The sequence below is a fragment of the Corticium candelabrum genome, chromosome 4, assembly GCF_963422355.1.
Source record: "Corticium candelabrum chromosome 4, ooCorCand1.1, whole genome shotgun sequence".
Lineage (NCBI taxonomy): Eukaryota > Metazoa > Porifera > Homoscleromorpha > Homosclerophorida > Plakinidae > Corticium > Corticium candelabrum.
The window spans coordinates 2,867,925-2,890,562 of NC_085088.1; the positions used below are offsets into that span (position 1 = coordinate 2,867,925).

The 22,638-nt window shown below is 42.5% G+C and overlaps 4 protein-coding genes across 4 annotated transcripts; 1 reads left to right on the forward strand and 3 right to left on the reverse strand.

Moving 5' to 3' along the window:
- Window positions 1-122: 122 nt before the first annotated feature.
- Window positions 123-10,055, reverse strand: LOC134178819 (RNA-binding protein 39-like). Its single transcript, XM_062645721.1, is given in 14 exon segments — window positions 123-350; window positions 506-584; window positions 652-872; window positions 2,096-2,309; window positions 2,883-2,948; window positions 3,003-3,123; window positions 3,395-3,520; window positions 3,522-3,622; window positions 4,677-4,821; window positions 5,855-6,004; window positions 6,076-6,213; window positions 8,168-8,226; window positions 8,769-8,824; window positions 9,992-10,055. Coding segments are annotated over 13 exon segments (1,569 nt in total). The 5' UTR covers window positions 8,820-8,824; window positions 9,992-10,055; the 3' UTR covers window positions 123-252.
- A 10-nt stretch (window positions 10,056-10,065) lies between these two features.
- LOC134178820 (cysteine desulfurase-like) lies at window positions 10,066-16,264 on the forward strand. The gene is made up of 16 exons (XM_062645722.1): window positions 10,066-10,237; window positions 12,487-12,560; window positions 13,658-13,774; window positions 13,836-13,919; window positions 14,219-14,272; window positions 14,327-14,425; window positions 14,492-14,585; window positions 14,816-14,865; window positions 14,925-15,009; window positions 15,070-15,145; window positions 15,204-15,285; window positions 15,348-15,453; window positions 15,548-15,629; window positions 15,701-15,784; window positions 15,843-15,932; window positions 16,058-16,264. Exons 1-16 carry the CDS (start codon window positions 10,111-10,113, stop codon window positions 16,119-16,121), a joined length of 1,368 nt encoding a protein of 455 aa, XP_062501706.1. The 5' UTR covers window positions 10,066-10,110; the 3' UTR covers window positions 16,122-16,264.
- On the reverse strand, window positions 16,119-18,944 carry LOC134178817 (vacuolar protein sorting-associated protein 41 homolog). Its single transcript, XM_062645720.1, has one exon. The coding sequence runs from the start codon at window positions 18,931-18,933 to the stop codon at window positions 16,279-16,281; it is 2,655 nt and encodes an 884-aa protein (XP_062501704.1). The 5' UTR covers window positions 18,934-18,944; the 3' UTR covers window positions 16,119-16,278.
- A 159-nt stretch (window positions 18,945-19,103) lies between these two features.
- LOC134178585 (uncharacterized) lies at window positions 19,104-22,588 on the reverse strand. The gene is made up of 4 exons (XM_062645458.1): window positions 22,515-22,588; window positions 21,995-22,447; window positions 20,137-20,643; window positions 19,104-19,421 (listed from the first exon to the last, which is right to left on the reverse strand). The coding sequence occupies exons 1-4, from the start codon at window positions 22,564-22,566 to the stop codon at window positions 19,228-19,230; spliced, it is 1,206 nt and encodes a 401-aa protein (XP_062501442.1). The 5' UTR covers window positions 22,567-22,588; the 3' UTR covers window positions 19,104-19,227.
- Window positions 22,589-22,638: the final 50 nt, after the last annotated feature.

Below are 22,638 nucleotides of genomic sequence, written 5' to 3' on the forward strand. Positions count from 1 at the left end.
ACTAATTAATAAATACTTTGGAAGCATGCGTTGAAGGAACTGCAAGACATCGACAAACAGCCATCTTCTCGCAGATTGGAACTGTGTTGAAGTCTTTTGTTGAGATGTGACACTCACGGGACTGACAAAACTAACACGCTCTATTAGTGATATTCCAACATACCACCCGTACACAGAGACTTACAAATGAGTTTGTACAGCACGTGGACAAGCTAAAGGTACAACGTTTCTATTCTTTCAAATACGTCTAGCTCATGCAGAAGGCTTTAGAGGAGCAGAGGCGGCCATTGCTTGAGGAAACATGGTATGGTAGTTGATTTCGGGCATAAAATGGGCAGTAACCATTTTACCTAAAAATTAAAACAAAATTCATCAAGAACGACAATGACGCACAGGTGGTGGTGGTGGTGGTGGTGGTGGTGGTGGTGGTGTGTGTGTGTGTGTGTGTGTGTGTGTGTGTGTGTGTGTGTGTGTGTGTGTGTGTCACATCACATGACCAACTTACCTGCAAAGAAACGACCGTGCAACGCTTTGCAAGCAGCCTGAGCCGTCTCTGAAGTCTTCGCCTTTACATACACATTTCCCTAGCACATCCCAACGGTACATTACCCCAGCAACCATCACAACCTACATCATCTGTCTCCGACTGACCTTCGACGTTTTATCAACAAAGATATGAATGACGACGCCATATTTCGAACACTCCTCAAGGACGTCATCTCTGATATCGTTTTCCCATTGAGGATCGCTCTCGTTCGCTGGATCAAACATATTGGTGAGCATAAAGCACGGCGATGCCAGCTGAGAAGGAGGAACGGCAAGAGCGGCAGCGGCCGCAGCAGGAGGTGCCGCAGATGGAGGAACGGAAAGACCTGAAAGTAACCACAACAAATGTACTCTACAAGCTCAAATCACATCCCAGATACAATAAATACAAAGGAAATCAATAAACACACACTGCTTGTCGGTACAGAACATGTATAAAGTCGTCAATAAAGCACGACTAAAATCTGTATAGGCAGCCATCCGTATTTATCAACATTTTACAAAAACTTTGTTTTTACCCAGACCCCTACCCACCCCGAAAACGAAACGATTGATGTCGCACTTTTCAATCTGTGTGATGTCACCTGATGGTATGTACCTACACTGTTACCATATCCGTCCCTATTAATTAATTAAACACAATGCATCCGTCGTCTGGAGGTCGTTGTCTGCTACAACATCTCCACAACCTTCTCATAGTCATTCGTGGGTCTCACGTAGATGGCAGGCCGAGCGACAGTGTCTTCTCTGCTGAGAAGTCAAGCCTGAGACAGTTACCGCTTTACCGCCATCTTGCAAAGAAGACCCGGACATGTCAAAGTCTTTTCTGTGGTCAATTATTGAGCATTTCTCCAACCGGTTATTGTACACTCTATTCTTCCTTAATTAAGGAGTACTTGCAAAGCAGCTGTTAAGTTGTCCATAATGTCATTTCACTTCCGGTTTAAAGAACGAAACGACCATTTACCCCACCCCAAACAAAAAGTTTTCATCTTTTTGTAAAACTTCTTTATATAAGGATAGCCCCTAAGCTGTGACCTAAATAAATGCGGATGTTATTCAACCAGGCCAGACCAACTAAATTGTTTATGCTCAAATACTTGGACATGAAACCTGGAATGACCCATCAAAATAAAAAAAGTAATGATCTTGTGAAAGTTTGAGCATGTGCAGTTTTCATTGCACTGTATACAAACGTGAGATAACAAAATGGACACTGAAACAAAGATGCTGATACTGAGCAGAATGTGGTAACAGTCACTTGGCCACATGAACAGCTCTTCAACGATCTATACACTCAAACCTCCCTAATCGGGATAGTATGGGACCAGCCGCTGTCCAGAAGATAGGAGAAAGAGAGTTTGTGTCCCAGGTCAGCTCAGGTTGACTCAGCTTTGATTGTATAATCGTGCCAGTGTAAACAGGGCATAATATGCAAAGGTTCTTGGGCACAAATGTGGCTTTTATTCAAGAGTGGCTTTTATTGGTGACTTTACCTCATACGACCAATAGTTACTATACAGTATTACAGCTATAGTATTCATCATACCTGCCCCATGACTTCCAGACAGCTTGGCCATCAATGCTGCTCTTGATGTTGAAGACATCTCAATGCCTCCTCGGTCTGCATCGTCATCATCCAGTAGACCGTATGCACCCGTCTCTCCCTTCTCAGTGACCTGGCCTACTTTGATTGGCCGGCCGGCCAGTTCAAATCCGTTCATCTGTTCCATTGCTCTTTTCGCTGATTCGGGACTGCAATACTATACAGAGAAGAGCATTGAACATAGTTTAGGAAAACCATAATTTACTATAGTAACATAGTAAGTAAACTTTGTGGGATGTTGTTATCTGTCTGTCTCTTTGCTTGTCTGTCTGTCTGTCTTTTTTGTCTGTCTGTCTGTCTCTTTGTTTGTCTGTCTGTCTGTCTCTTTGTCTATCTGTATCTCTGTTTGTCTGTCTGTCTTTGTTTGTCTGTCTCTTTGTTTGTCTGTCCGTCTGTCTGTCTGTCTGTCTCTTTGTTTGTCTGTCCGTCCGTCCATCTGTCTGTCAGTCTCTTTGTCTGTCTGCCTGTTTGTCTGTCTGTCTGTCTCTTTGTTTGTCTGTCCGTCTGTCTCTTTTGTCTGTCTTTGTTTGTCTGTCTGTCTTGTTGCCTATCTGTCTGTCTGTCTGTCTGTCTGTCTGTCTGTCCATCTGCCCTTCTACCTCTCCATCTATCCACCTGCCTGTAACTATAGCCATCCGAATAACATCCAAAGCTGTATAACGCTCACTTGCTATTTACATCAACTATTCTATTCACAGTAAACTATATAATCAATTAGTGCCAAACGAACCTCAATGAATCCATAGCCTTTTGACCTTTGTGTTTCCGAGTCCCGAATTAACGTAACGCTATCAATCTACATTAATGAAAATATGACAAACGCAAACAAGCAACAGTACGTGCTCCTCACTGTTCCGAAAGGTTCAAAGATTGCCTTGAGCATTGCTTCATTGATATTGAAGTGCAACGATCCAACGTAGACGCGTTTGAAAGCACTCGGCTGTGCAAACCGGGCAGCTGCCTCGGCCATCCTGCATATACATACAGACATGTCAAACGTCATATGAATGTGGTGTGTGTGTGTGTGTGTGTGTGTGTGTGTGTGTGTCAGTGTGTGTGTGTGTGTGTGTGTGTGTGTGTGTCGTGTGTGTGTGTGTGTCAGTGTGTGTGTGTGTGTGTGTGTGTGTGTGTGTGTGTGTGTGTGTGTGTGTCAGTGTGTGTGTGTGTGTGTGTGTGTGTGTGTGTGTGTCGTGTGTGTGTGTTTGTGTTTGTGTGTGTTTAGTAAATCTCAACAAGGTTGACCTATTCTTTTCCGCCATGCTGGGTTGAATAACCATGGGAATTCCTTCAACTCGCTGTCCATTCAAATTCAGAGCCTTCATGACAAAACAAATTTCCATTACCCTAACGCTATACCTATAATGTATACCCACAAACCTTGTGCACTGACTCTAGTTCTCTAAACTCTACATACGCAATGCCTTTTGGACGACGTGAATTCTTGTCCGAGATCATTTTCACGTCTGTAACCTTCACACAAATTCACAGTCAGAATTTCTACTAACAGAATGTATGACATGACAAGTGTCAACATGTACAACAAAAGATTATTAATTAAATAATTGCCACAAATAACATTCATTCCTGTGACAAATATGATAATACACACTGAAGTGTTGTATTTATTGATACAATTTCTTGGTACGCAGTTTTCTGACTGAGTGTTCACAACATTTGTGTTTCAGTTAATTACACGGTGTAAGACTTAAGCTCAGTTCACAGTAGGACGCTGACGCTGATGCTGGAATAAAAATGAATCATATTCCAGCGTCAGCGTCAACATCAAAGGATGCTGCCTGCGTCAAGGCGGTGTCTTTGACGTTGATGCTCAGCTGAGCGTCAGTGTCAATACTGTGAACCGGGCTTTAGCCAGTATAATGGCAATGAAATCCACTATATATTATAAGGAACAAGATCTGTCTGTCTGTATGTCTGTCTGTCTGTCTGTCTGTACAATTTATAGAGCTCATGGGCCATGTCCAACACTTGAGCTATGCAAAAAATAATAGTTTTCTCATTTCTCAACAGTTTGTTGATGCTTACAAGTCACAGTGATGCATGCCTACATTCATTTTGAGATCTGGAGATTCTTGTAGTGACAGGCAGGCAGACAGACAAACAGACAGACACATAGACAAACACACACACACACACACACACACACACACACACACAGACAAACACACACACAGACAAACAAACAGACAGACAGATTAGTTTATTTATATATTTATACGACAGACAGACAGACAGACAGACAAACAAATGACACACACACACACACACACACACACACACACACACACACACACACACACACACACACACACACACACACAGATGGACAACCAGATTACTCTACCCCACTTGTACAAGCAAGAAGACAATAATCCTGCATATAATAGATACCCAACAAAACACCAGACTCATCAACAACATAGTCTGCTCCCAGTTTACAACACATGCCATCAATACAAACACAATGAACACATTTTAATGATACTCTTGACTGAAGTAAACAAACCTTGCCAACTTGACAAAACAGTTGTTTCAGTGCCTTTTTCGTGACACGAGCCGATAGCTGCATGCACAGTACAGTTCGTGCATCTCTCTCTTCTTGCGTCAAATCAGGACCAGGAGATGACGGTTCTTCTTCGCTCTCCGACTTCCTGAAAGATACAAACAACAAAAAGGTAAATCTTACAATTTTGAAACAAACTATAGAATGCCATGATAATCAGAATTGTGTGTGTGTGTGTGTGTGTGTGTGTGTGTGTGTGTGTGTGTGTGTGTGTGTGTGTGTGTGTGTGTGTGTGTGTGTGTGTGTGTGTGTGTGTGTGTGTGTGTGTGTACAAGCACACCCTTGCAAAGAGTTACTGTTGTATTTCCCAGACAAAAAAAGTTACATTCTAGATCTTAGGCGTCGTCGTAATTTACAAAACAAAAAACATTTGCATGTGGGTGGGTGGGTTGAAAGCCATTTCGTTTTGATGTTGTGGCTATTCCTGAAGACGATGTACAACGCAGTACGCGTGCAAATTGCACTGGCATCCAAGGTCGAAACATGATGGCCATACAGATGCTTTTTGGTCGGCAGCGCGGTAAGGGTCTGTTCTTCTGGTTACAAATTCGCGACCAATGAGACAGCGCAGGAGTGACTGTTCTCTCAAGCAGATCAACTAGGAAACGACAGCCATAAGCAATTGCTACCATCGTTTTTGATTGCTGGGGATCAGAAACACCTTTCAACAGACAGTGATGCAACAAGTCACACTTCCATCACCACATGTCCAAGAGTGGCACCTTGAGATTTACAGCACTCAGCAATGGTTGCATGGGTTGCTCAGTGATGTCATTCTGTTCTAGCAAATCTTGAGTTTAGTGTTCTAGCGAGTGTGTAATGTTCTTTGTTATATGTAGACATTTATAACTAGATATCTATGCCTGGGTCATATATCATGGTATCATCAGTAATGCAACTTTCATTTTGGGAATGTAACTTTCGTTTTGGGGTTGGTGGGTGGGTGGGGTACTAAAAAGAACAAAAGTTTTTCGTTTCGTAAAAACTGTCGACAATGAAGGACAGCCCCTTAGTGTAGGCTCTAATCATTAATTACATAACTGACACAAACACCTCAATACAAACAGCACAAACAATCCAACAAGACGCACGAAATCAAACATCACAATGAGAAATCTTACGCAACAGGAGCAGGAGGTGACTCTTCTCTCCTTCTAGGACCACCACCGTCGCTATGTCTACTATGACCACCCTGGTCTCTGTCACCTCGTCCTCTGTAATGGCTACCTCTGCTGTCACGACGACCATAACTCCCACCACGATACGGGCTCCTTCATCACAAAATGAAGTCTCAAAGACAAAGGCTTGTACTGAAAGTGTCATGCAGGGTGGTTGTGCAAACCTTCTTCGTCTTGGTGAGCGGCTATGGCTTCTTCGCCTCCTCGGTGACCTGCTGCGTCTTCGTGGGGAACGACTACGTCGTCTGGGAGATTTACTACGGCTTCTGCTTCGTGAACCACGACTATGCTTCTTCTTGTGCCTAACAATAAACATAACATATCATTATTTAAGAATACAATATAAGCGATCATGCAGACATGCAAGACGTAGAGACTAACATGTACAATATTACAATACAGTAGGGTGTCTTATCTAAATACTTTGGTATCCCACCCTGTTCATACTGTATTGAGTATTTTAAACCATTGACATCAACTTACAGACTTACACTACTCTGGCTGGATGTGAAACTGCTTAGAGATGGGCATACTTCATTATTATGTACAACATACAATATAAAATGTATACAGTGGTGTAGCCAGATCCAAAGTCAGCTGCTTCGGCGAGCTGAGATATTGGTCCTCAGTAATATCTCACGTTTCAACAATATATAGTCAAAGACCAGTTAGGACGCTCATGTTGCAGACTAGCACCTCCAGCCTTAATAACACTGCTCTAGTATCAGTGAACGTTAAGTATCAGGGTTAAAAATAGGTCGTCAAGTCGTCATTTGACGAGTTAAATTTTATAACCGACGACTAACAGTGTAATCTACATCGTCAAATAATGACTAGCAGACCAATTGCAAGGCTAGTTTGTAATGGCTTTCTCGGTATGCAGGCGGATAGCTGTACTGTACTGAAACATGCACCGCTTTGATGCTCGCATTGGGACATTTGTCGTACAATCACATGTACGCGTAATACACCAGCAGCATAAGTTGACAAACTGCTCATATCCCGGATAATGAAACTGAGAGTGCGAGAGCCATGTCTAGATCTAACGCGTTCCGTATAACATGATCGATCTCAGGATTTTGAAAGAGTAAGGCATGAAGTGTGTGACCAGGGAGCACATGAGGAAGTAGACAATAAGAAATCCTGTAAATCAAATAAGTAGATATATAACAATTTTAGTAGCAAAAAATGGAAGAAAATAAGTCTGGTTGAAACCCGCGTTGTTTTGATGAAGTATGTATTCAATAGCATTCCTTAATAGTCCCCAAACACATTCAATTAGCCATCACTTTGTCTTCTGTGCCTCCACGAAGGTCTCTACCATCAGTAACTTTGTAACTACTAGTACCTATGCAACACGTTGTTTCCATTGGCTCAGCGGTAATGTGTTGGATACTTTCGGTTGCATGCCATTGTGAAGTACAGTATGCTTGTATTCCATTGAATTTTAAGACCTGAATATTTTTTGGTGGTAAGCAGCAATGGCAATATCTTGCTAATCAACAGTTCTACATGTATACTCAGAAATCCCTACATAAGAAATCATCATTTTATACCAGTAAACAAAATGGCAGTAATGCTAACCCCATGTTTGATATCAACATGACATCCTGGACTAAACTTTGACAACCCAAATTTTTAAAAGCTCGTCAAATGATGACAACCAGTTGGACCAATTTTTCAAGCCCTGAGTGTACTGTACCTGTCAGTGTCTAACACTACTGTATAGTACATTAATTAATTAACTAAACTTCCTGAGTACAAGGATACCACACAGCTTCAAGAGATCACAGACTGGCGAATACTCTATGGACCACGCCCCTTTGCTACCTGCTTTGGTTGCGACTCTTGCGTATGCCTTGGCTATGCCTCTGGTATACATACATACAACTATACCTAAGAGAAACTCCCAACCTATTGTACGGCTAGATAATTCATAGTCATAGACATGGATAACACGGGTGAGACTTCTTGCATTGCACATTATTGCATTATTGACATAGTTGCCTGTACTTGCACACGTACACTTATTACTGTATGCAAAGTGAGTTGAGTTCAAGGCACAATTGCTTGGTTAAATGACATCAGCTGAGTGACATCCTACTGTATGTATATGCATTCACAATACCTATTCACACACACACACACACACACACACACACACACACACACACACACACACACACACACACACACACACACACACACACACACACACACACACACACACACACACACACACACCAACTTTCTTACTTCTTCTTGCTCTTGTGATCACTGTCTTCATCATCACTCTTATCCTTACTAGGCACAGCCTGGAGAACCCCAACATCAATGAGAGTGAGTACGAAAAGATTTGTATACAAACAGAAGACACAAACAAGAACACAATTAACACACACGGTCGTTACAGTATATGAGTCGATAGCGGTGAGCAAGTCAGCATATTCCAGTAGACACGAGATGCAACCTAAATGGCGTAAGAGACCGATCATATGCGCCAAAATCATTTTTCACTACACACTGATACGTTCACCACAGTGTTCAATAGTCTCAGACTGCCGTGCACACACGTTTGTTTACACACGCACCTAAAAGGGAAAAAGCACACTAAGCCACGTGGAGTATTCACGTGACTGCCACGTGGAGGAGCACGTGACTTCAAGCAAAAGTTCCCGCTTCACCATATCGAGAGAGCGTGACTCAATGGAGACGCCATCGTGGCTCTACAGGGCGAAACACGACACCTTTTGATGCAATCCGCAATACACAGAATCATGGTATCTTAATTAAGAGTGACTATGCACGAGAAAACAAGTTTGGAAATCTGGTGGCATGCCTGGACGTTGACGCTCACCTCTTTCTTGTACGGTGCTTCCAGAAGAGCCTCGATGTCAGCATCAGCCATTTTCCCTTCAATCACAACAACAATAACTCAGCAGCACAAACAACATTCACTGTCCAGGGTCGTAGGATGCCACAATGATGATGATCTACGTTTGTATGGTGTCTGTCCATGATGATCTACGTTTGTATGGTGTCTGTCCATGATGATCTATGTTTGTATGGCGTCTGTCCATGATGATACGTTTGTATGGTGTCTGTCCATGATGATCTACGTTTGTATGGTGTCTGTCCATGATGGTCTACGTTTGTATGGCATCTGTCCATGATGATACATTTGTATGGTGTCTGTCCATGATGATCTACATTTGTACGGTGTCTGTCCATGTGGTAAAGATATGGCAATTATGATGAGCATCCGATAATGCAAACAGACAACTAAACTACTGCAACCAAACTAATGGTACTCAGTTGGTCAGTGTAGCTACACATTCCAGAATCAGCCCTGAAACCTCCACATTCAGACAGAAATCAGCGAACGAGTTAGGACACTACTAAAGTCTGTCCACGCTGACTTCTCCCTCAGGAAATCATGAATATCTTTGACAGCAAGATCCTAGAGACATGCTAAACACTTCATTCTAGAGCTCAAGGTCATGCCATTCTTTGGGTATGCATTGCAGAGTAACTTCAGCCAACATTGTTATGCAAATTGCTTACGTAGCTACTCTAACCAATAGACAGCCTTCAATTGAGAGACCAACCCACCCTTTATGCTAATAACTAATCGCTCATTGGATAAACGCTGGGAACATCTGCCCATGCAAGAGCCACACAAGCTTGGGGGAAGGCAGAGGATTGACTTTAGTCTACAATGAACACAATGTCGCTTTGCCACAATAATCTATAGCCAAGGTGACACACAGACAAGTACCCGTATGCACCCACCAACATTCATAACATAGTTGGCTACAAAATTCAGCTCTACATCCGGGATTTCCAACTAGGACGCACGTGCTTCCCAAATCACCCAAAGGAGCCCCATCTTCAAAATTGCAGAGAACAATGCCACATGATTATTCTACGCGCAGACCGCTTTTCTGCCTAGTAATCAACTGCGTTTCAGAAAACAAACGTCGTGCAGAATTCACGCAAACTGGACACCCCTTTCTAGTCTACACTACTTCTTACTGACTCTGAGTATGCAGATGTCCACAAAACAGTCAAAAAACCAACCGAACGACGAACAGAGAATCGAAAGCCGAAACGTAATGACAACGTGACCTTGTCGGGTAGCTAGTTGAATTCAACAGATACATTTACAGAGGTGTACGTGCTAGGTCTACGTGTTCGTAATGCAGCGCCTTGCGTTACGCTTTGTGAGACGTATGGTTGCTTGGTCAAGTCAGAGAACGCTTGCTGTAGCTGTATCGACGTCTACAACGTCGAGAAATGTTGAGAAGGTCGATTTTACGAGCTATGGTTAGTACAGTAGGACAACTGACCGAGTGATAGACGAGTTTTTGTGTGTAAACGCTGGTTTTAGTTTGTCTGTTTTGTTTTTTGGCTGTTTTGTGTACTGTAGTGCAACCGAGTGTGTTTGTGTGTGTGTGTGTTGTGTGTGTGTGTGTGTGTGTGTGTGTGTGTGTGTGTGTGTGTGTGTGTGTGTGTGTGTGTGTGTGTGTGTTGTGTGTGTGTGTGTGTGTGTGTGTGTGTGTGTGTGTGTGTGTGCGCGCGCGCGCGCGTGTGTGCGTGCGCGTGCCTGTGTGTGCCTGTGTGTGTGCCTGTCTGTCTGTCTGTTTGTCATGATCATACATTTCTTAGATCAAACTATTGCACATTCCTGCAATAAAATTAAAAGGCTACTGTCTGTCTGTCTGTCTGTTTGTCTGTCAATACATATATTTTCATACATCAGCACTATTACAGTCTAATTGTCCAAACACCTGTTCAAAAGCCCACAATTGGACACACAACAAAACCCAACTACTTATAAGTAACAAATAGTTCATCAATGTTCAGAGAGTTTTTAAACTGTCCTGCTCTTCCTAATTTTCTACTAATCACATTAGCATTGCATCTTTGCAATGCTATGGACAAACAGTGCGCCAGTACATCTTGATCTCTCTGCTGTTCTTCCTTCCATCTTCATCTGTTGAGAGAATGGACAGTCGATTAAGGAACTGAAGAGCATCATGTCCCCATCTTCCAAAATGTTAAAAAACTAGAGCAATACAGTTAGAGGATCTGCCCCACGTGTCCGACTCACCAGCAACTTTCTGTGATTCCAAGGCTTCTCTTTTGCTGCAGCTACGCCATCTTTCAATGCTGCCTGGGAAATAATATGTTTGGCCCATGGGTGAACCACTGAAATGTCGAGTTTAACGTCACACCCAGATTGTGCATCAAATGCAATGATATCGGGTTTGTCATCAGTATTAATATATCGATTTTTTGGTTCTCGCTGATGTGTCATATTTAGTTGCTGTAAACAGTTGCTTCATATGCTCGATAGTGTTTCATGAGTCCATATAGGCCCACCTTCAGTTTTGCAAGTCAGAAAATGGTATCCATCCCCATCAACATCTTTCCCACAATCACAAGTGGAAATCACTGATGCAAGGGGCATTTCACAACCCAACCTCAAACGTGTGCTAGACGAAACTCGTCAGGCTTTAATGCAAATTTTGTTGAAAGAAGTATTGAGTCAAGCCATGCACCTGCTCCTACTCCTTGAAGAGACCTAAACCTTGCAGATGAGCGCTGAGACTGTGGGTTTGCAAGAATAGATGATACAATGACAGTTATGTTATTGGTACTTTCCAAGGTCAATCTTTGTTGTAATTTTTTGGTATTGCTCATCAAATCAGCAATGGATTTGTCTGCAGGCAATGCATGATGCAGCTGATAGCTGATAGATCCTTCAGAAGAACTTGGAATTGGGCAAGATATAGTCTTGATGAGACCAGTGAGATCTCCAAATAATTGGGGAAGACGAGTCAACGAGCGAGCCCAGCTGGATACGAATGTGATATGACATGTGGACTCAACTGATGACATCCCAAAGCCGCCATTGAGAATTGGCGAAAGTTGCTTGTAGCCATTGATCATCTTCTATATTGGGGCAATTAATCAATTTCAAGAAGGTTGTCTTGGACAGCTGATTGTGAAATCTGGCTGCAGACTTTAGCTGAGTAGGATACTCTGACTGAGCAAGGTGATTTATTTGAGTCACGTGGCAAAAGCATAGCAATAACATTCCAGATTGAGGGTCGTTTAAAGATGAAATCTGGTTGCAAAGACTTTGACCTGAATTTACGATGTCCAAACAAGACTTTGAGACATACTCCTGTTGCCCAATTGGGATCCCCAAGATACGAATACCAGTAGATATAACTTAAATGTCCCTATCAAGGTGAGGTGTTGTAATGTCATTACAAAACAGCTCACATTTTTATTGGCAATGTTAAGACCAATTTTCTTCAAACTGGATTCCACATCATTCAGGCATGAAAGCACATCATCCAGGGGACCAATGAAAAACATATCATCTAGGTATGCCATAACTCTAGTAGACGAATAACTCTCTTGAAGATTCACAAGGAATGGATGTAATGCAACAGAAAATAACATTGGACCAAGGGCTGTCTGTGTCTGTGTATGTGTGTGTGTGTCTACATGTAAGCAATTAAGTCTGGAATTAATGTCAATAATATGTTTTGTGTTTTTAGAGCCTGAGTTGGAAAAGTCACCAAAGGACGAAGGTCGACCTCTCTACATGGATGCCCAAGCTACAACACCAATGGTAACTCTCTACCTTCGATCCTAGTTAGAAATCGTTTCAAGCAATAACGAGAATAAGAGCAATAGTTCATGTTAATCAATGCTCTAATAATGAAAGCATGCAGACATCATGGATCATATTGACTGGCACGCTAATTAGCCTAGCACCAGTGATAACAATGAGTGCATGTGCTGCATTCCAATTGTCTGTCCATTGGGTTGCTTTTCCATCCGTCCACAGAGGCATTGCTGTAACCCTAGCGCATGTGCGCCTCGGGTTAATTACAGTTAATTACAACATGTAAAACACTAGGTATAGTAGCCCAGGCCAGTCATGTGATGTACGACCTTACCACGTATGTACCACGTAACACGTGCCCAAATAAATGTCTTGTATGTATCAAGCTGCATAGCTATGGCACACGGAGAGTTTGCATTATTGGTTATGATCAGCTGGATGATTAAATAAATTATTATCACATGATTACGTTTCTACTTTACAGAAGTTTATATATTAACCCTTACAAGTTACATATTGGAATGTAAATAAATTGTTTGCTTATGCAAGTAAATTAGTCCTGTTTGACTCAAAGTACTACCCTACTATTTCCAATGTTTTTTGAGTAATATTATTTTCAAAAAGTTTATCCTTAAAAAATTATGGGATAATAAAATATATATTCGGCCTTGACAATTGCCTTATGTGTGGGCTTTTGTGCATGAAACTTTGTTGAAAATGGCTACTGGACGGAAGTCCAAAGCTCAAGATGGCAACTCAGCAAAGAAGCGGACAACTTCTCTTCTCAACTATGGCTTTCACTGCTTCTGTAGAGAGTCAACTGACAGAAAACTGTTGCCACAGTATTGTGGTGAGCGCCGTTGAACTGTTTAGAGAATTGAATCAGTTTGATAGAATAATTAAAGAATTAATTAAATATTAAAATGACTAATACCACACATACAGGCCTCAAAAAATTATGAATATAAATTAATTATTTTTGGAGTCTCAAAAGACTTAGTCTTGAAAAACATTAGAAACAGTAGGGTAGTCTGATGAACACACCTTTTTGTTTGTGTTGTCTTTGTATAGATTTCAATACCTTTTATTGAATTGTTTAGGATCCGAGAGTGTTAGATGTCATGATGCCTTACTCTGTGTCATACTATGGTAATCCTCACTCTCGGACTCACGCCTACGGCTGGGAGAGCGAAGAAGCTGTCGAGAAGGCTCGCAAGGTTTGATGACTAACATCACTGTAAACGCCAATCTTTGATTATGTTATCGTAACTCAAACAGCAAGTTGCTACACTGATAGGGGCCGACCCACGCGAAATTGTCTTCACAAGTGGTGCGACCGAGTCTAACAATTTGGCAATCAAGGTACAGTACAGTACGTACACACACACACACACACACACACACACACACACACACACACACACACACACACACACACACACACACGCACGCACGCACATGCACACACAAACCAACAAACACACACACACACACACGCACACACAAACAACAAACACACACACACACACACACACACACACACACACACACACACACACACACACACACAAATATAGAAATAAATACATATAATAAAAAAATTAAAACTAATAACGTAAAAATAGAAATTTATTGTGAACTACTCTAGGTTTGTGTTTTAGGGTGTTGCTCACTTTTACAGAAGCAAGAAGAGACACGTCATAACGACGCAAACTGTGCAACTGCTTTGTGCTGTTCAGGGTCATGTTGTGTCTGACGTTGTGTTGTAGGAACACAAGTGTGTCCTCGATTCTTGCCGCGTGTTGGAATCTGAGGGTTTCGATGTTACGTATCTTCCCGTCATGCCAAATGGAATCATCGACGTCCAGGTGATATGATATTATGTCACAATGTGATTGTATCCATTTTGTCTATTGTTCTTGTTGTGCGTTTAGCATCTCGCAGAGATGATTCGGCCAGACACGTCGGTTGTCTCTATCATGGCTGTGAATAATGAGATCGGTGTGAAGCAACCCATCAGTGAAATCGGTTAGTGTTGAATTGACTACCAAGCTGAGTGAGTTGATTGCCAATTTAGAAGTCGAGTATTTTGTACACACTGTAAACCGGAGATGTTTGGTGGCATAATTGAGACTGAACCACTTAATTAACAGAACCTTGTCAAACAAAATTTTGAGTTGTGTGTGTGTGTGTGTGTGTGTGTGTGTGTGCGCGCGCGCACGCGTGTGCGTGTGGTACCTACTGTTTGTGTTACACAGGATCTCTCTGTCGTTCAAAGGGTGTTTTCTTTCACACAGATGCAGCTCAAGTTTGTCAAATTCAATCCTATAATCTGATTACAATAATGTGAGACGTGTCTTTCCTTAGGCTGTAGGAAAGATACCGATTGATGTCAATTCAATGACAATAGATCTCATGTCGATTAGCGGACACAAGATTTATGGACCAAAAGGTAATCCAAAATTGGTATTGTACATTACCCATTGTTGACTATGGATATTTGTCAATGAAGGAGTCGGAGCGTTGTATGTTCGTCGACGGCCTCGTGTCAGACTCGAGGCACAAATAAGCGGCGGAGGGCAAGAAAGGTGGATATAACGAGACAGAGTTACTGTAAACACGATCATTACTTTTGCATTGTTAAAGAGGGATGCGAAGTGGCACTCTACCACATACATTGGCTATTGGTCTGGGGAAAGCATGTGAGATTGCACAAGAAGAAATGGAGGTCAGTGTACACTCGATTACATTGTATTGAGTAGACCATTCAATGAATCTTAATATCCTCAGTATGATCATCATTACATCTCCGGCCTATCGAAACGTCTCGTTGATGGAATCACATTGCAAATTCCGAATGTGATAAGAAATGGCGACGCCAAGCAGTCATATCCAGGTATTTGTTGTTGTTGAAGTCAACTTGTGTTGGTGCTGCTACACCGTGTCGTATAAAGAAATGTAAACATGGGAATGACTGTCGGTCATTCTAGGTTGTGTCAACTTTTCGTTTGCCTACGTTGAAGGAGAAAGTCTTTTGATGGCATTGAAAGACGTTGCCTTGTCATCTGGAAGGTCGTGTGTGATTGTGTGTCGACTGTATTGTTGTTGTTTGTTGTTTACGTTTGAAATTGTGGTTATTACAGTGCCTGCACATCTGCCTCTCTTGAACCATCTTATGTGCTTCGTGCTATTGGTGCTGACGAGGACTTGGCTCATTCCTCAATAAGGCACTCCTCACTGTTGCTTGTAGTCATTACCGATTGTGATGAATGCTGTTTCGTTTAGATTTGGCATTGGACGTTTCACAACAGCAGACGAAGTCGACTACACGGTAGCCAAATGTGTAGAGAACGTGAAGACACTCCGAGACATGAGGTGATGTTGATGTGCTTTCTGTCCCAACAGAAATATTCTGCTGCTTAGTCTGGCAGATTGACACTTCGCAGGGTCAACTTGCCAGACTGCTATTGCATTCCACTGACTGTGTGTTTATGCTCTAGTCCACTATGGGAGATGGTGCAGGAAGGTATTGATCTGAAGACAATCAAGTGGACACAACACTGACCAATCACTCATAATGCAATACATTCTCTCAGCAGTCTACAAGTACAAACCCCGTACATAACATATAGAATAAGATAATTGCAGCCCCTCAGTACAATACAAACGTGACTAAGCTGTGTCAATCAAAATAAAGAAATACATATACTACTTTGTTGTTTCATTGTTTTCGTGCCTCGGTTGCCCGCAGGTGCAGCTTCTGAGAGAGCAGCTTCTGAGAGAGCAGCTTCTGAGAGAGCACCTCATCGGCGGATGGCAGACAATCTTCATGATATACAGTTCTGTTGTGGTAAACTACCAAGCTTCTTGCTTTACGACTATCTGCGAAGACTACTCTCTCTCGGCATGCGCAGCAGACTGCTCTCGAACCGATGTAAGCTCCACGACGCTGAATTTTATTAAGTCTATCCATCAGTGATGCACTGTCGCTAACAAGGATCTTCTTGAAACCCTCACGGAGGGAACTCTCTAGGTTGTAGTCATGGAGGATCTTGATAAGTGAGTCTCGCAGGCCGGGAATTTGAAGACCTTCAGGAATTCGCGAAATCAATCCGATCGGATTGATGTGAGTTCCTATACTACACAGAAGGCCGGTGATAAAGGGTGGTTTGTCGACTGAGTATGTTATGAGATCTTCCCATAGTTCTTCGTCGTTGTGTTCTGTGGCAAAGTCGATAGCTTTCTCTACTTTACCAAGCTTTGTGATGATGAGACGTAAGGCTTGCTTTAGATTCCCCATTCTGCCGAGGAGATACACTTGTTCCTCGTGAAAATCACGTTGGACACATATTTTTTGTGCCTTTTCCAGTGGGTACGAGTTGCTGGAACGGAGAAAGTGGAGGAGACCCTTCCTGTCGTATTCTGCGTACAGCTCGACTTGATCTGCGTGGAAATCTTCGCTTAAGCGAGGGTTCTTGGTGAACAGTGCGTGGAGGTACGTGTGCTTTAGCTTTGGACGCTCTTTCAATTGCTCGACAACTTCAGCAACGTGAATCTTGTCCAAGTTAGCTAACAACATGTCAACTGTCCGTTTCTCGTGCATGTCCATTAGCATTACAATGCTTTCTTGAATCGAGTCGAATAGATTGTGAGTATCAATAAGCTCAAAGACGTCTTCATGACCAAGCCTTAGATACTTGCGTAGAGCATCCTTATATCGTTTTCCATAGATGTACAGTTGAGCTTGAGCCTCGTGAAGCACTCTACTGTCGTAGTTTTCATCCAGTTTTGCCTGAACGGCCTTTTCAATTACACTGGTGTTGTACAGATTGCTCGGCCAATCTTTCAGAAGCTGCAGAAACTTAGCAGGTCGATGGTTGAGAAAGTCGTTTAGAACCATTTCATAGACAGTTTGTGATAGGTGAAGACGTTGACGAGGTATGTAAGGAGCAATGGCTTCAAGTTGTCCCTTTTCTGCAAATAAATAGATAGTGTTTTCCCATTTTGCACCATCAGAACCAATAACTTTCTCACAAATCGAAGCAGCTTTCACATACTGATCCGAATTTATGAGAAACTTCAAATATTGGTGACCCAATACTTCTGGCGAATGACGATTCAACTGCTTTTCGTTCAACTCGGCTTGCAAGAGAGCTTCTTCGTACCTTCCACGTTCAACAAGGAAATCCAGATGGTCGTCCATGTCACGAGGCTTTGCCACAACAATATCCTTCGGACTGACTACAAGCATAAGATTCTCACCTTCAACATGTTCTAAGTGATAATCATTGCATCTATATTCCTCAAATCCACGAATCGAGAGAGCATCGGCTGCCACCTCCAATGGACCAGTTTTAGGATAAGGTGAAATGACACGCAACTGTGGACGTTGAGCTCTTCCTTTCTCGTTGTTCTGATCGGGACCAACGTACGACAGCAGTGCCAGATTTTCCTTGAGTGGACATATACCCGCGACAAAAAAGTCCAACTGGACATTGTGACTGATCTCAACGTATTTACGTGGTAAGTCCCGAATATCATTCTGTGGCCGTTCCCTAATACAACAAATCTTAACCATGTTAGCCCAACCGATCAACAGTGTCGAGTCGTCCTTCCAGCACAAGTAACATCGATAGATGTCCGGACGAGGGGCGCTGTCTTCTCTACTCACATAGCTGATACGTACCCGACTAATACAGTCATACACCTTAACGCCCAAATCATTAGCCCAAGCTATAAAATGTCCTCTCCATTTGACCATTCTTACTGGTCCTTCTCCTTCGTGAATGATCGTTGGCTTTGTCCGAAACATCCGTCTTTCATACAGTATCAGTTTGTCTCCTCCTCCTACAGCAAACTGGCGATCTCGTCTACGACCATACTGAGGATCCAAAGCCACAGCACGAACAGGAAAGTCATGACAACACTTGTTGTTGAGCTCAGACGAGTACAGACCGTTGATGGAAACAACTCCGTCATCCGAACAACTAGCGATGTAGTCCCCATTACCATCGATGCTAATTTCGTTCACTGTCGTCGTATGCGACGGAAACTCCCTGTCCTGTATTTTGTTGCCTTGATGGTCGAGCACGTGGACCACACCCCAATGGGTCCCCAGTGCAAGAAACTTGGCGTGAGCGGCCAAACAGCTGGCCGCGTCTTTCTTCAAAATATCTGTTAAACCTGACGTCATGCGGTCGTAGCGTAGCTTTGGTTCGTCGTCTTCCTCCTCTGAAGTAGCCGCTTCATTCGTTTCATCTGACTCTTCCTCCTCCACACTCTCCTCTTCACTCTCATCGTCATCTAGATCTTCTGGCCGAAAGTCCTCCGAGACTGGATACGCTTCTCGAACTCCACCAGCTACGGTTTGTTCCATAGCTGCGAAAACGTTAGCCTACTGTCGACAGTTGATATAAATGACGAAATTACGTTACGTCGGCAACTTTCGGCGCGATTTTCGAAGAAGTAATTGAAGTAGAACATCACTTTCAACACGTTGTTGAACGGAAGTGCATGTGATGATTATGAGTTTAGTACATTGCAAAATTAATTGAGAGAACTGATATTGACCATACTAACCAATATAGTACATCTCACGTACAGCAAAGCAAACACTAATTAGCAACTCGAGAAGCCAGCTCCTCCCCCTTTGTTCTAGGCACTACAGTACTCATTCTTCTGTCGCTGCAACTTCGCTGAATGTTAGATTAGTTGCAGAAGAGTCGTACATCATAGGCTGGTTCATGCCAGACAAGGTAGCACTTGAAGATGCATGTTTCCTCATGTAGATTGTGAATAAGATTATTGCCACGACAACTGCCAAGACAATAGCACCACCAATACAGCCACCAACAACGGCCCAATCTATCACAGAACAAACTTCTACATTCAGCTGATTGTAGCAATATTATTCTAGTCTAATGTCAACCATTGTATAGTTCGTGCACTATTTATTTAGTAGAACGTTGTTTGTCGCTCTCCTAAAGCATGGAACAAATTTACTAGGAGATTTACATGTCTGTGTCAGTACTGCGGAAATACCCTTAGACCCGCCTGAATCTTTCCCGCCTTTTAGTACTATTGCCGAACTGCAGATTGAATTCAGTACTGTGTGTACGAGCTCTGATGCACTGCGTTGCACATCTATCTAGCAGCATCGCCGGCTCCAATCCGCTTTTTCACACAAGCAGGTTACAGTCGCCATGTTTATCCTTCTCACAGTTAGCCTGTCGTTGCCGTCAAGCGTTCGGCATCAATGTGTTCTGGGCTGGGCTCTACACTCTATATGATAAAATGCATGCTGCTCCATACCATTTACCTGCAGCTGTTCCCTCCTCAATTTTTTCGTCTTTCCGGTTGTCCAGGAGGGTTACTTTGATGGTACACACAGATTACTATTGAAAGTCTTGAACATTTGCAACTATTTATTGCACCCTTAATTTTACAATACTTGAAGGGTGGTAATTCGTCAAAAGACCGCATTCATGTATAAGTATGCCCTATAATTTTGTACTTATACAACTTATTAACAGTTAATAAATTATTCAGTGCTGATTAGTAGTAGAAAAGAAAACCCTACTTGCACTGTCGCTGTTAGTACTGTCATCGCTGTCTGCACCAGTCATTTTGCTTTCATCGCTTTTACCAGTATTTTTACTTTCGCCATTGTCACCAGTATTGCCTGTCACTTTATTTCCATTACTGTTGTCATCCTTGTTGCCATCCGTGTTGCCATCCGTGTTGCCATCTGTGTTGTCATCAGTGAGGCTAGCACAAATTGCCAAAGAATTACCCGTGCGTCGACAATAGCATTTCTGTACATCTTTAGCTAGAGTGGCAGAGTCCTTAAGCCAAAAGTCAATATTTCTCTTCAGCTCTTCGGTACACGCATTTACTAGAGAAGTATCTTTCAAGTCCAATGGAGTTGCAGATGGTCGCTTATGATTATCATCACCGAAAGTAGACAATGGAGATGTCTTATTTCCTAATAATACCAGCTTGCCATATTTAGTCAAAAAGTCTGTGAGATCATTCAAGGGAAAATCGTTATTAGGAGAATTAGTAGTATCAGGAGCCAAGTCAGACCCTGTAAAAAACATAGGACAATTATTACCTAGAACGGCACAAAAACTCTTGTCTACGTAGCTACTCTTCATTGCTATAAACTATCAAAACAATGACTAGAATCAGACAAAGTTCTCATGTATAAAGGTGGTATACTAGATAAATTTCTTATTCTCTGAAAAATAACATAATAAACTCAAAGCATGATTCTACATATCAGTCTACTTACACCTAGTAGAAGAAACATAGTAAGTATATTATCAACATTTGTAGTGTGTTGCCAAGCATATTGTACCGTTGCTACGATATTTTACTGCCCGAGTTGACCACTGCTATAAGTAACAAGTAAACAAGTAAGACAAGATCGTGCAGCTGCACTGCTATCTACTTACAATCACTGTCATTCTAACGTAGAACTTACACCAAGGGTATTAGTGAGGGAAAGCCCGAGGCCACGCAAGTAACTAGGATCCCAAATTTCCTTCCTTCCATGCAATTAATAACTAATATAAAGTGATCACGTGGAGATAACATGTATGCAATGTCAGCAATAGTTTCGGCCAATGTTCCCATATCGCATGCGCAATACAGCAGAAACACAGTGCATGCAGCTGCAATCTAAGCACCCTAGTTCCCACATATCCTATCACCTAATTTTTGTGAGTTAGCTCATACAACCTTCTTGTACGCATGCCACTTGTAGCATTCCCAGTAGAAACTGTAAAGACACAGTTAATTAATTAATTAAAATGAAAGATAATAGAAAACAAAAGAGAAGTAAATGTAAGTTTGCCCCAAAGCCTGTGCATAAGCTCAACTGTTGAAAATCGAACGTGAAGCATGATCTGGCGAACACCCAAACGTTAATTAGCTAAAGTCTGTTTGAAAACAGTAAGAAACCTGATCTCGGAAAACGGTGTAGGCGGGTGAAATTTACACTGGCCATTTGAAAGCTGATGACAATGACGTCACATCAGTCGAGATGCGAACTCGGATTGGCTAGCCGATAGAATAGAATTAGCAATAGTATGTTTGGCATTTCATTAGGTTCGCTAAACGATTTCTATCGGCACCATTGATCGCAAATAGAGGTCTAATCTTACGTTTCTCGACATCGTCAAGAAGTCCGAGACAAAGACTTCTTTGCCATTCTAAAACGTTTCTTGAGCTCGTTTTACCGCTACCACAACACGAGATGTAGAAAGAAACTAAATTTTATGTAGTGCAGACCTAATTAGATGCACAATGAACCCGTTTAGCATACGCGGACGAGTACTCCTCCTCTCTAATCATTATCACAAACCGCGATTCCCAGGGTGTCTCAATTTTTCAAACAGACTATGTATAGTATTTGTGTGCAGTGTGGCAATTACCGGTTGGACAATCCGTCGTATCCAGTGGGATAGACACTCTAGTCAGCAGAGGTATCCTCTGGATCCATTTGCCATCCTTCTTGATCCACAAGCCTTCTGACATGAGCACCCCGCTCGCGGTCCTGATAATTTCCAGATGAATGTAGGGTTGGCCAGCAATCTTGCCTATGAATTCAGGTATATCGCCGATCGTCGCCGTTTGGTTTCCCACGTATTCACGCTCCCACTTAAAATCAAACGTCGATCCGCCAACAGAGACCGCAAGTGGATGGCGACACTTGTGTATCTGTAGGTAGAAGGTCAGCGGCTGTTCTTCTGCGAAATTCATTACACATCGAATCTGAAGGCAGTCGTTCGAAATCGCACATGCATCGTCAAGTTTTTGATCTCGTAATTGAGTTCGTACACCAGAACAAACAGCCTGAATTGCAGAAGTCTGTCCCGATACACAAACTAGAAGGCAGTAACGACATGAGCACGAGCTGAGATCAAAGCATCAACGCTATGCTAGTTAGCTTACGACTGGACGAGAGGAGACTCAGAGACACGGCCACAGCTACAGCCACCAACATCGTTGCAGACCTACTCCACCCGAAATAAAAACGCGTGGGAATGACAGCACTGATGTAACGAGTACACCCTAA

Coding starts and splice junctions, on each gene's coding strand:
- LOC134178820 (XM_062645722.1), top strand. CDS start 10,111: ATGCAGCGCCTTGCGTTACGCTTTGTGAGACGTATGGTTGCTTGGTCA. Junction 14,273..14,326: donor ACGTCATAACGACGCAAACT/GTGCAACTGCTT, acceptor GTTGTGTTGTAG/GAACACAAGTGTGTCCTCGA. Junction 15,286..15,347: donor TTGCACAAGAAGAAATGGAG/GTCAGTGTACAC, acceptor TAATATCCTCAG/TATGATCATCATTACATCTC.
- LOC134178585 (XM_062645458.1), bottom strand. CDS start 22,566: ATGTTGGTGGCTGTAGCTGTGGCCGTGTCTCTGAGTCTCCTCTCGTCC. Junction 22,448..22,514: donor GAGTCTCCTCTCGTCCAGTC/GTAAGCTAACTA, acceptor ACTGCCTTCTAG/TTTGTGTATCGGGACAGACT. Junction 20,644..21,994: donor TACGACGGATTGTCCAACCG/GTAATTGCCACA, acceptor TGTTTTTTACAG/GGTCTGACTTGGCTCCTGAT.
- LOC134178817 (XM_062645720.1), bottom strand. CDS start 18,933: ATGGAACAAACCGTAGCTGGTGGAGTTCGAGAAGCGTATCCAGTCTCG.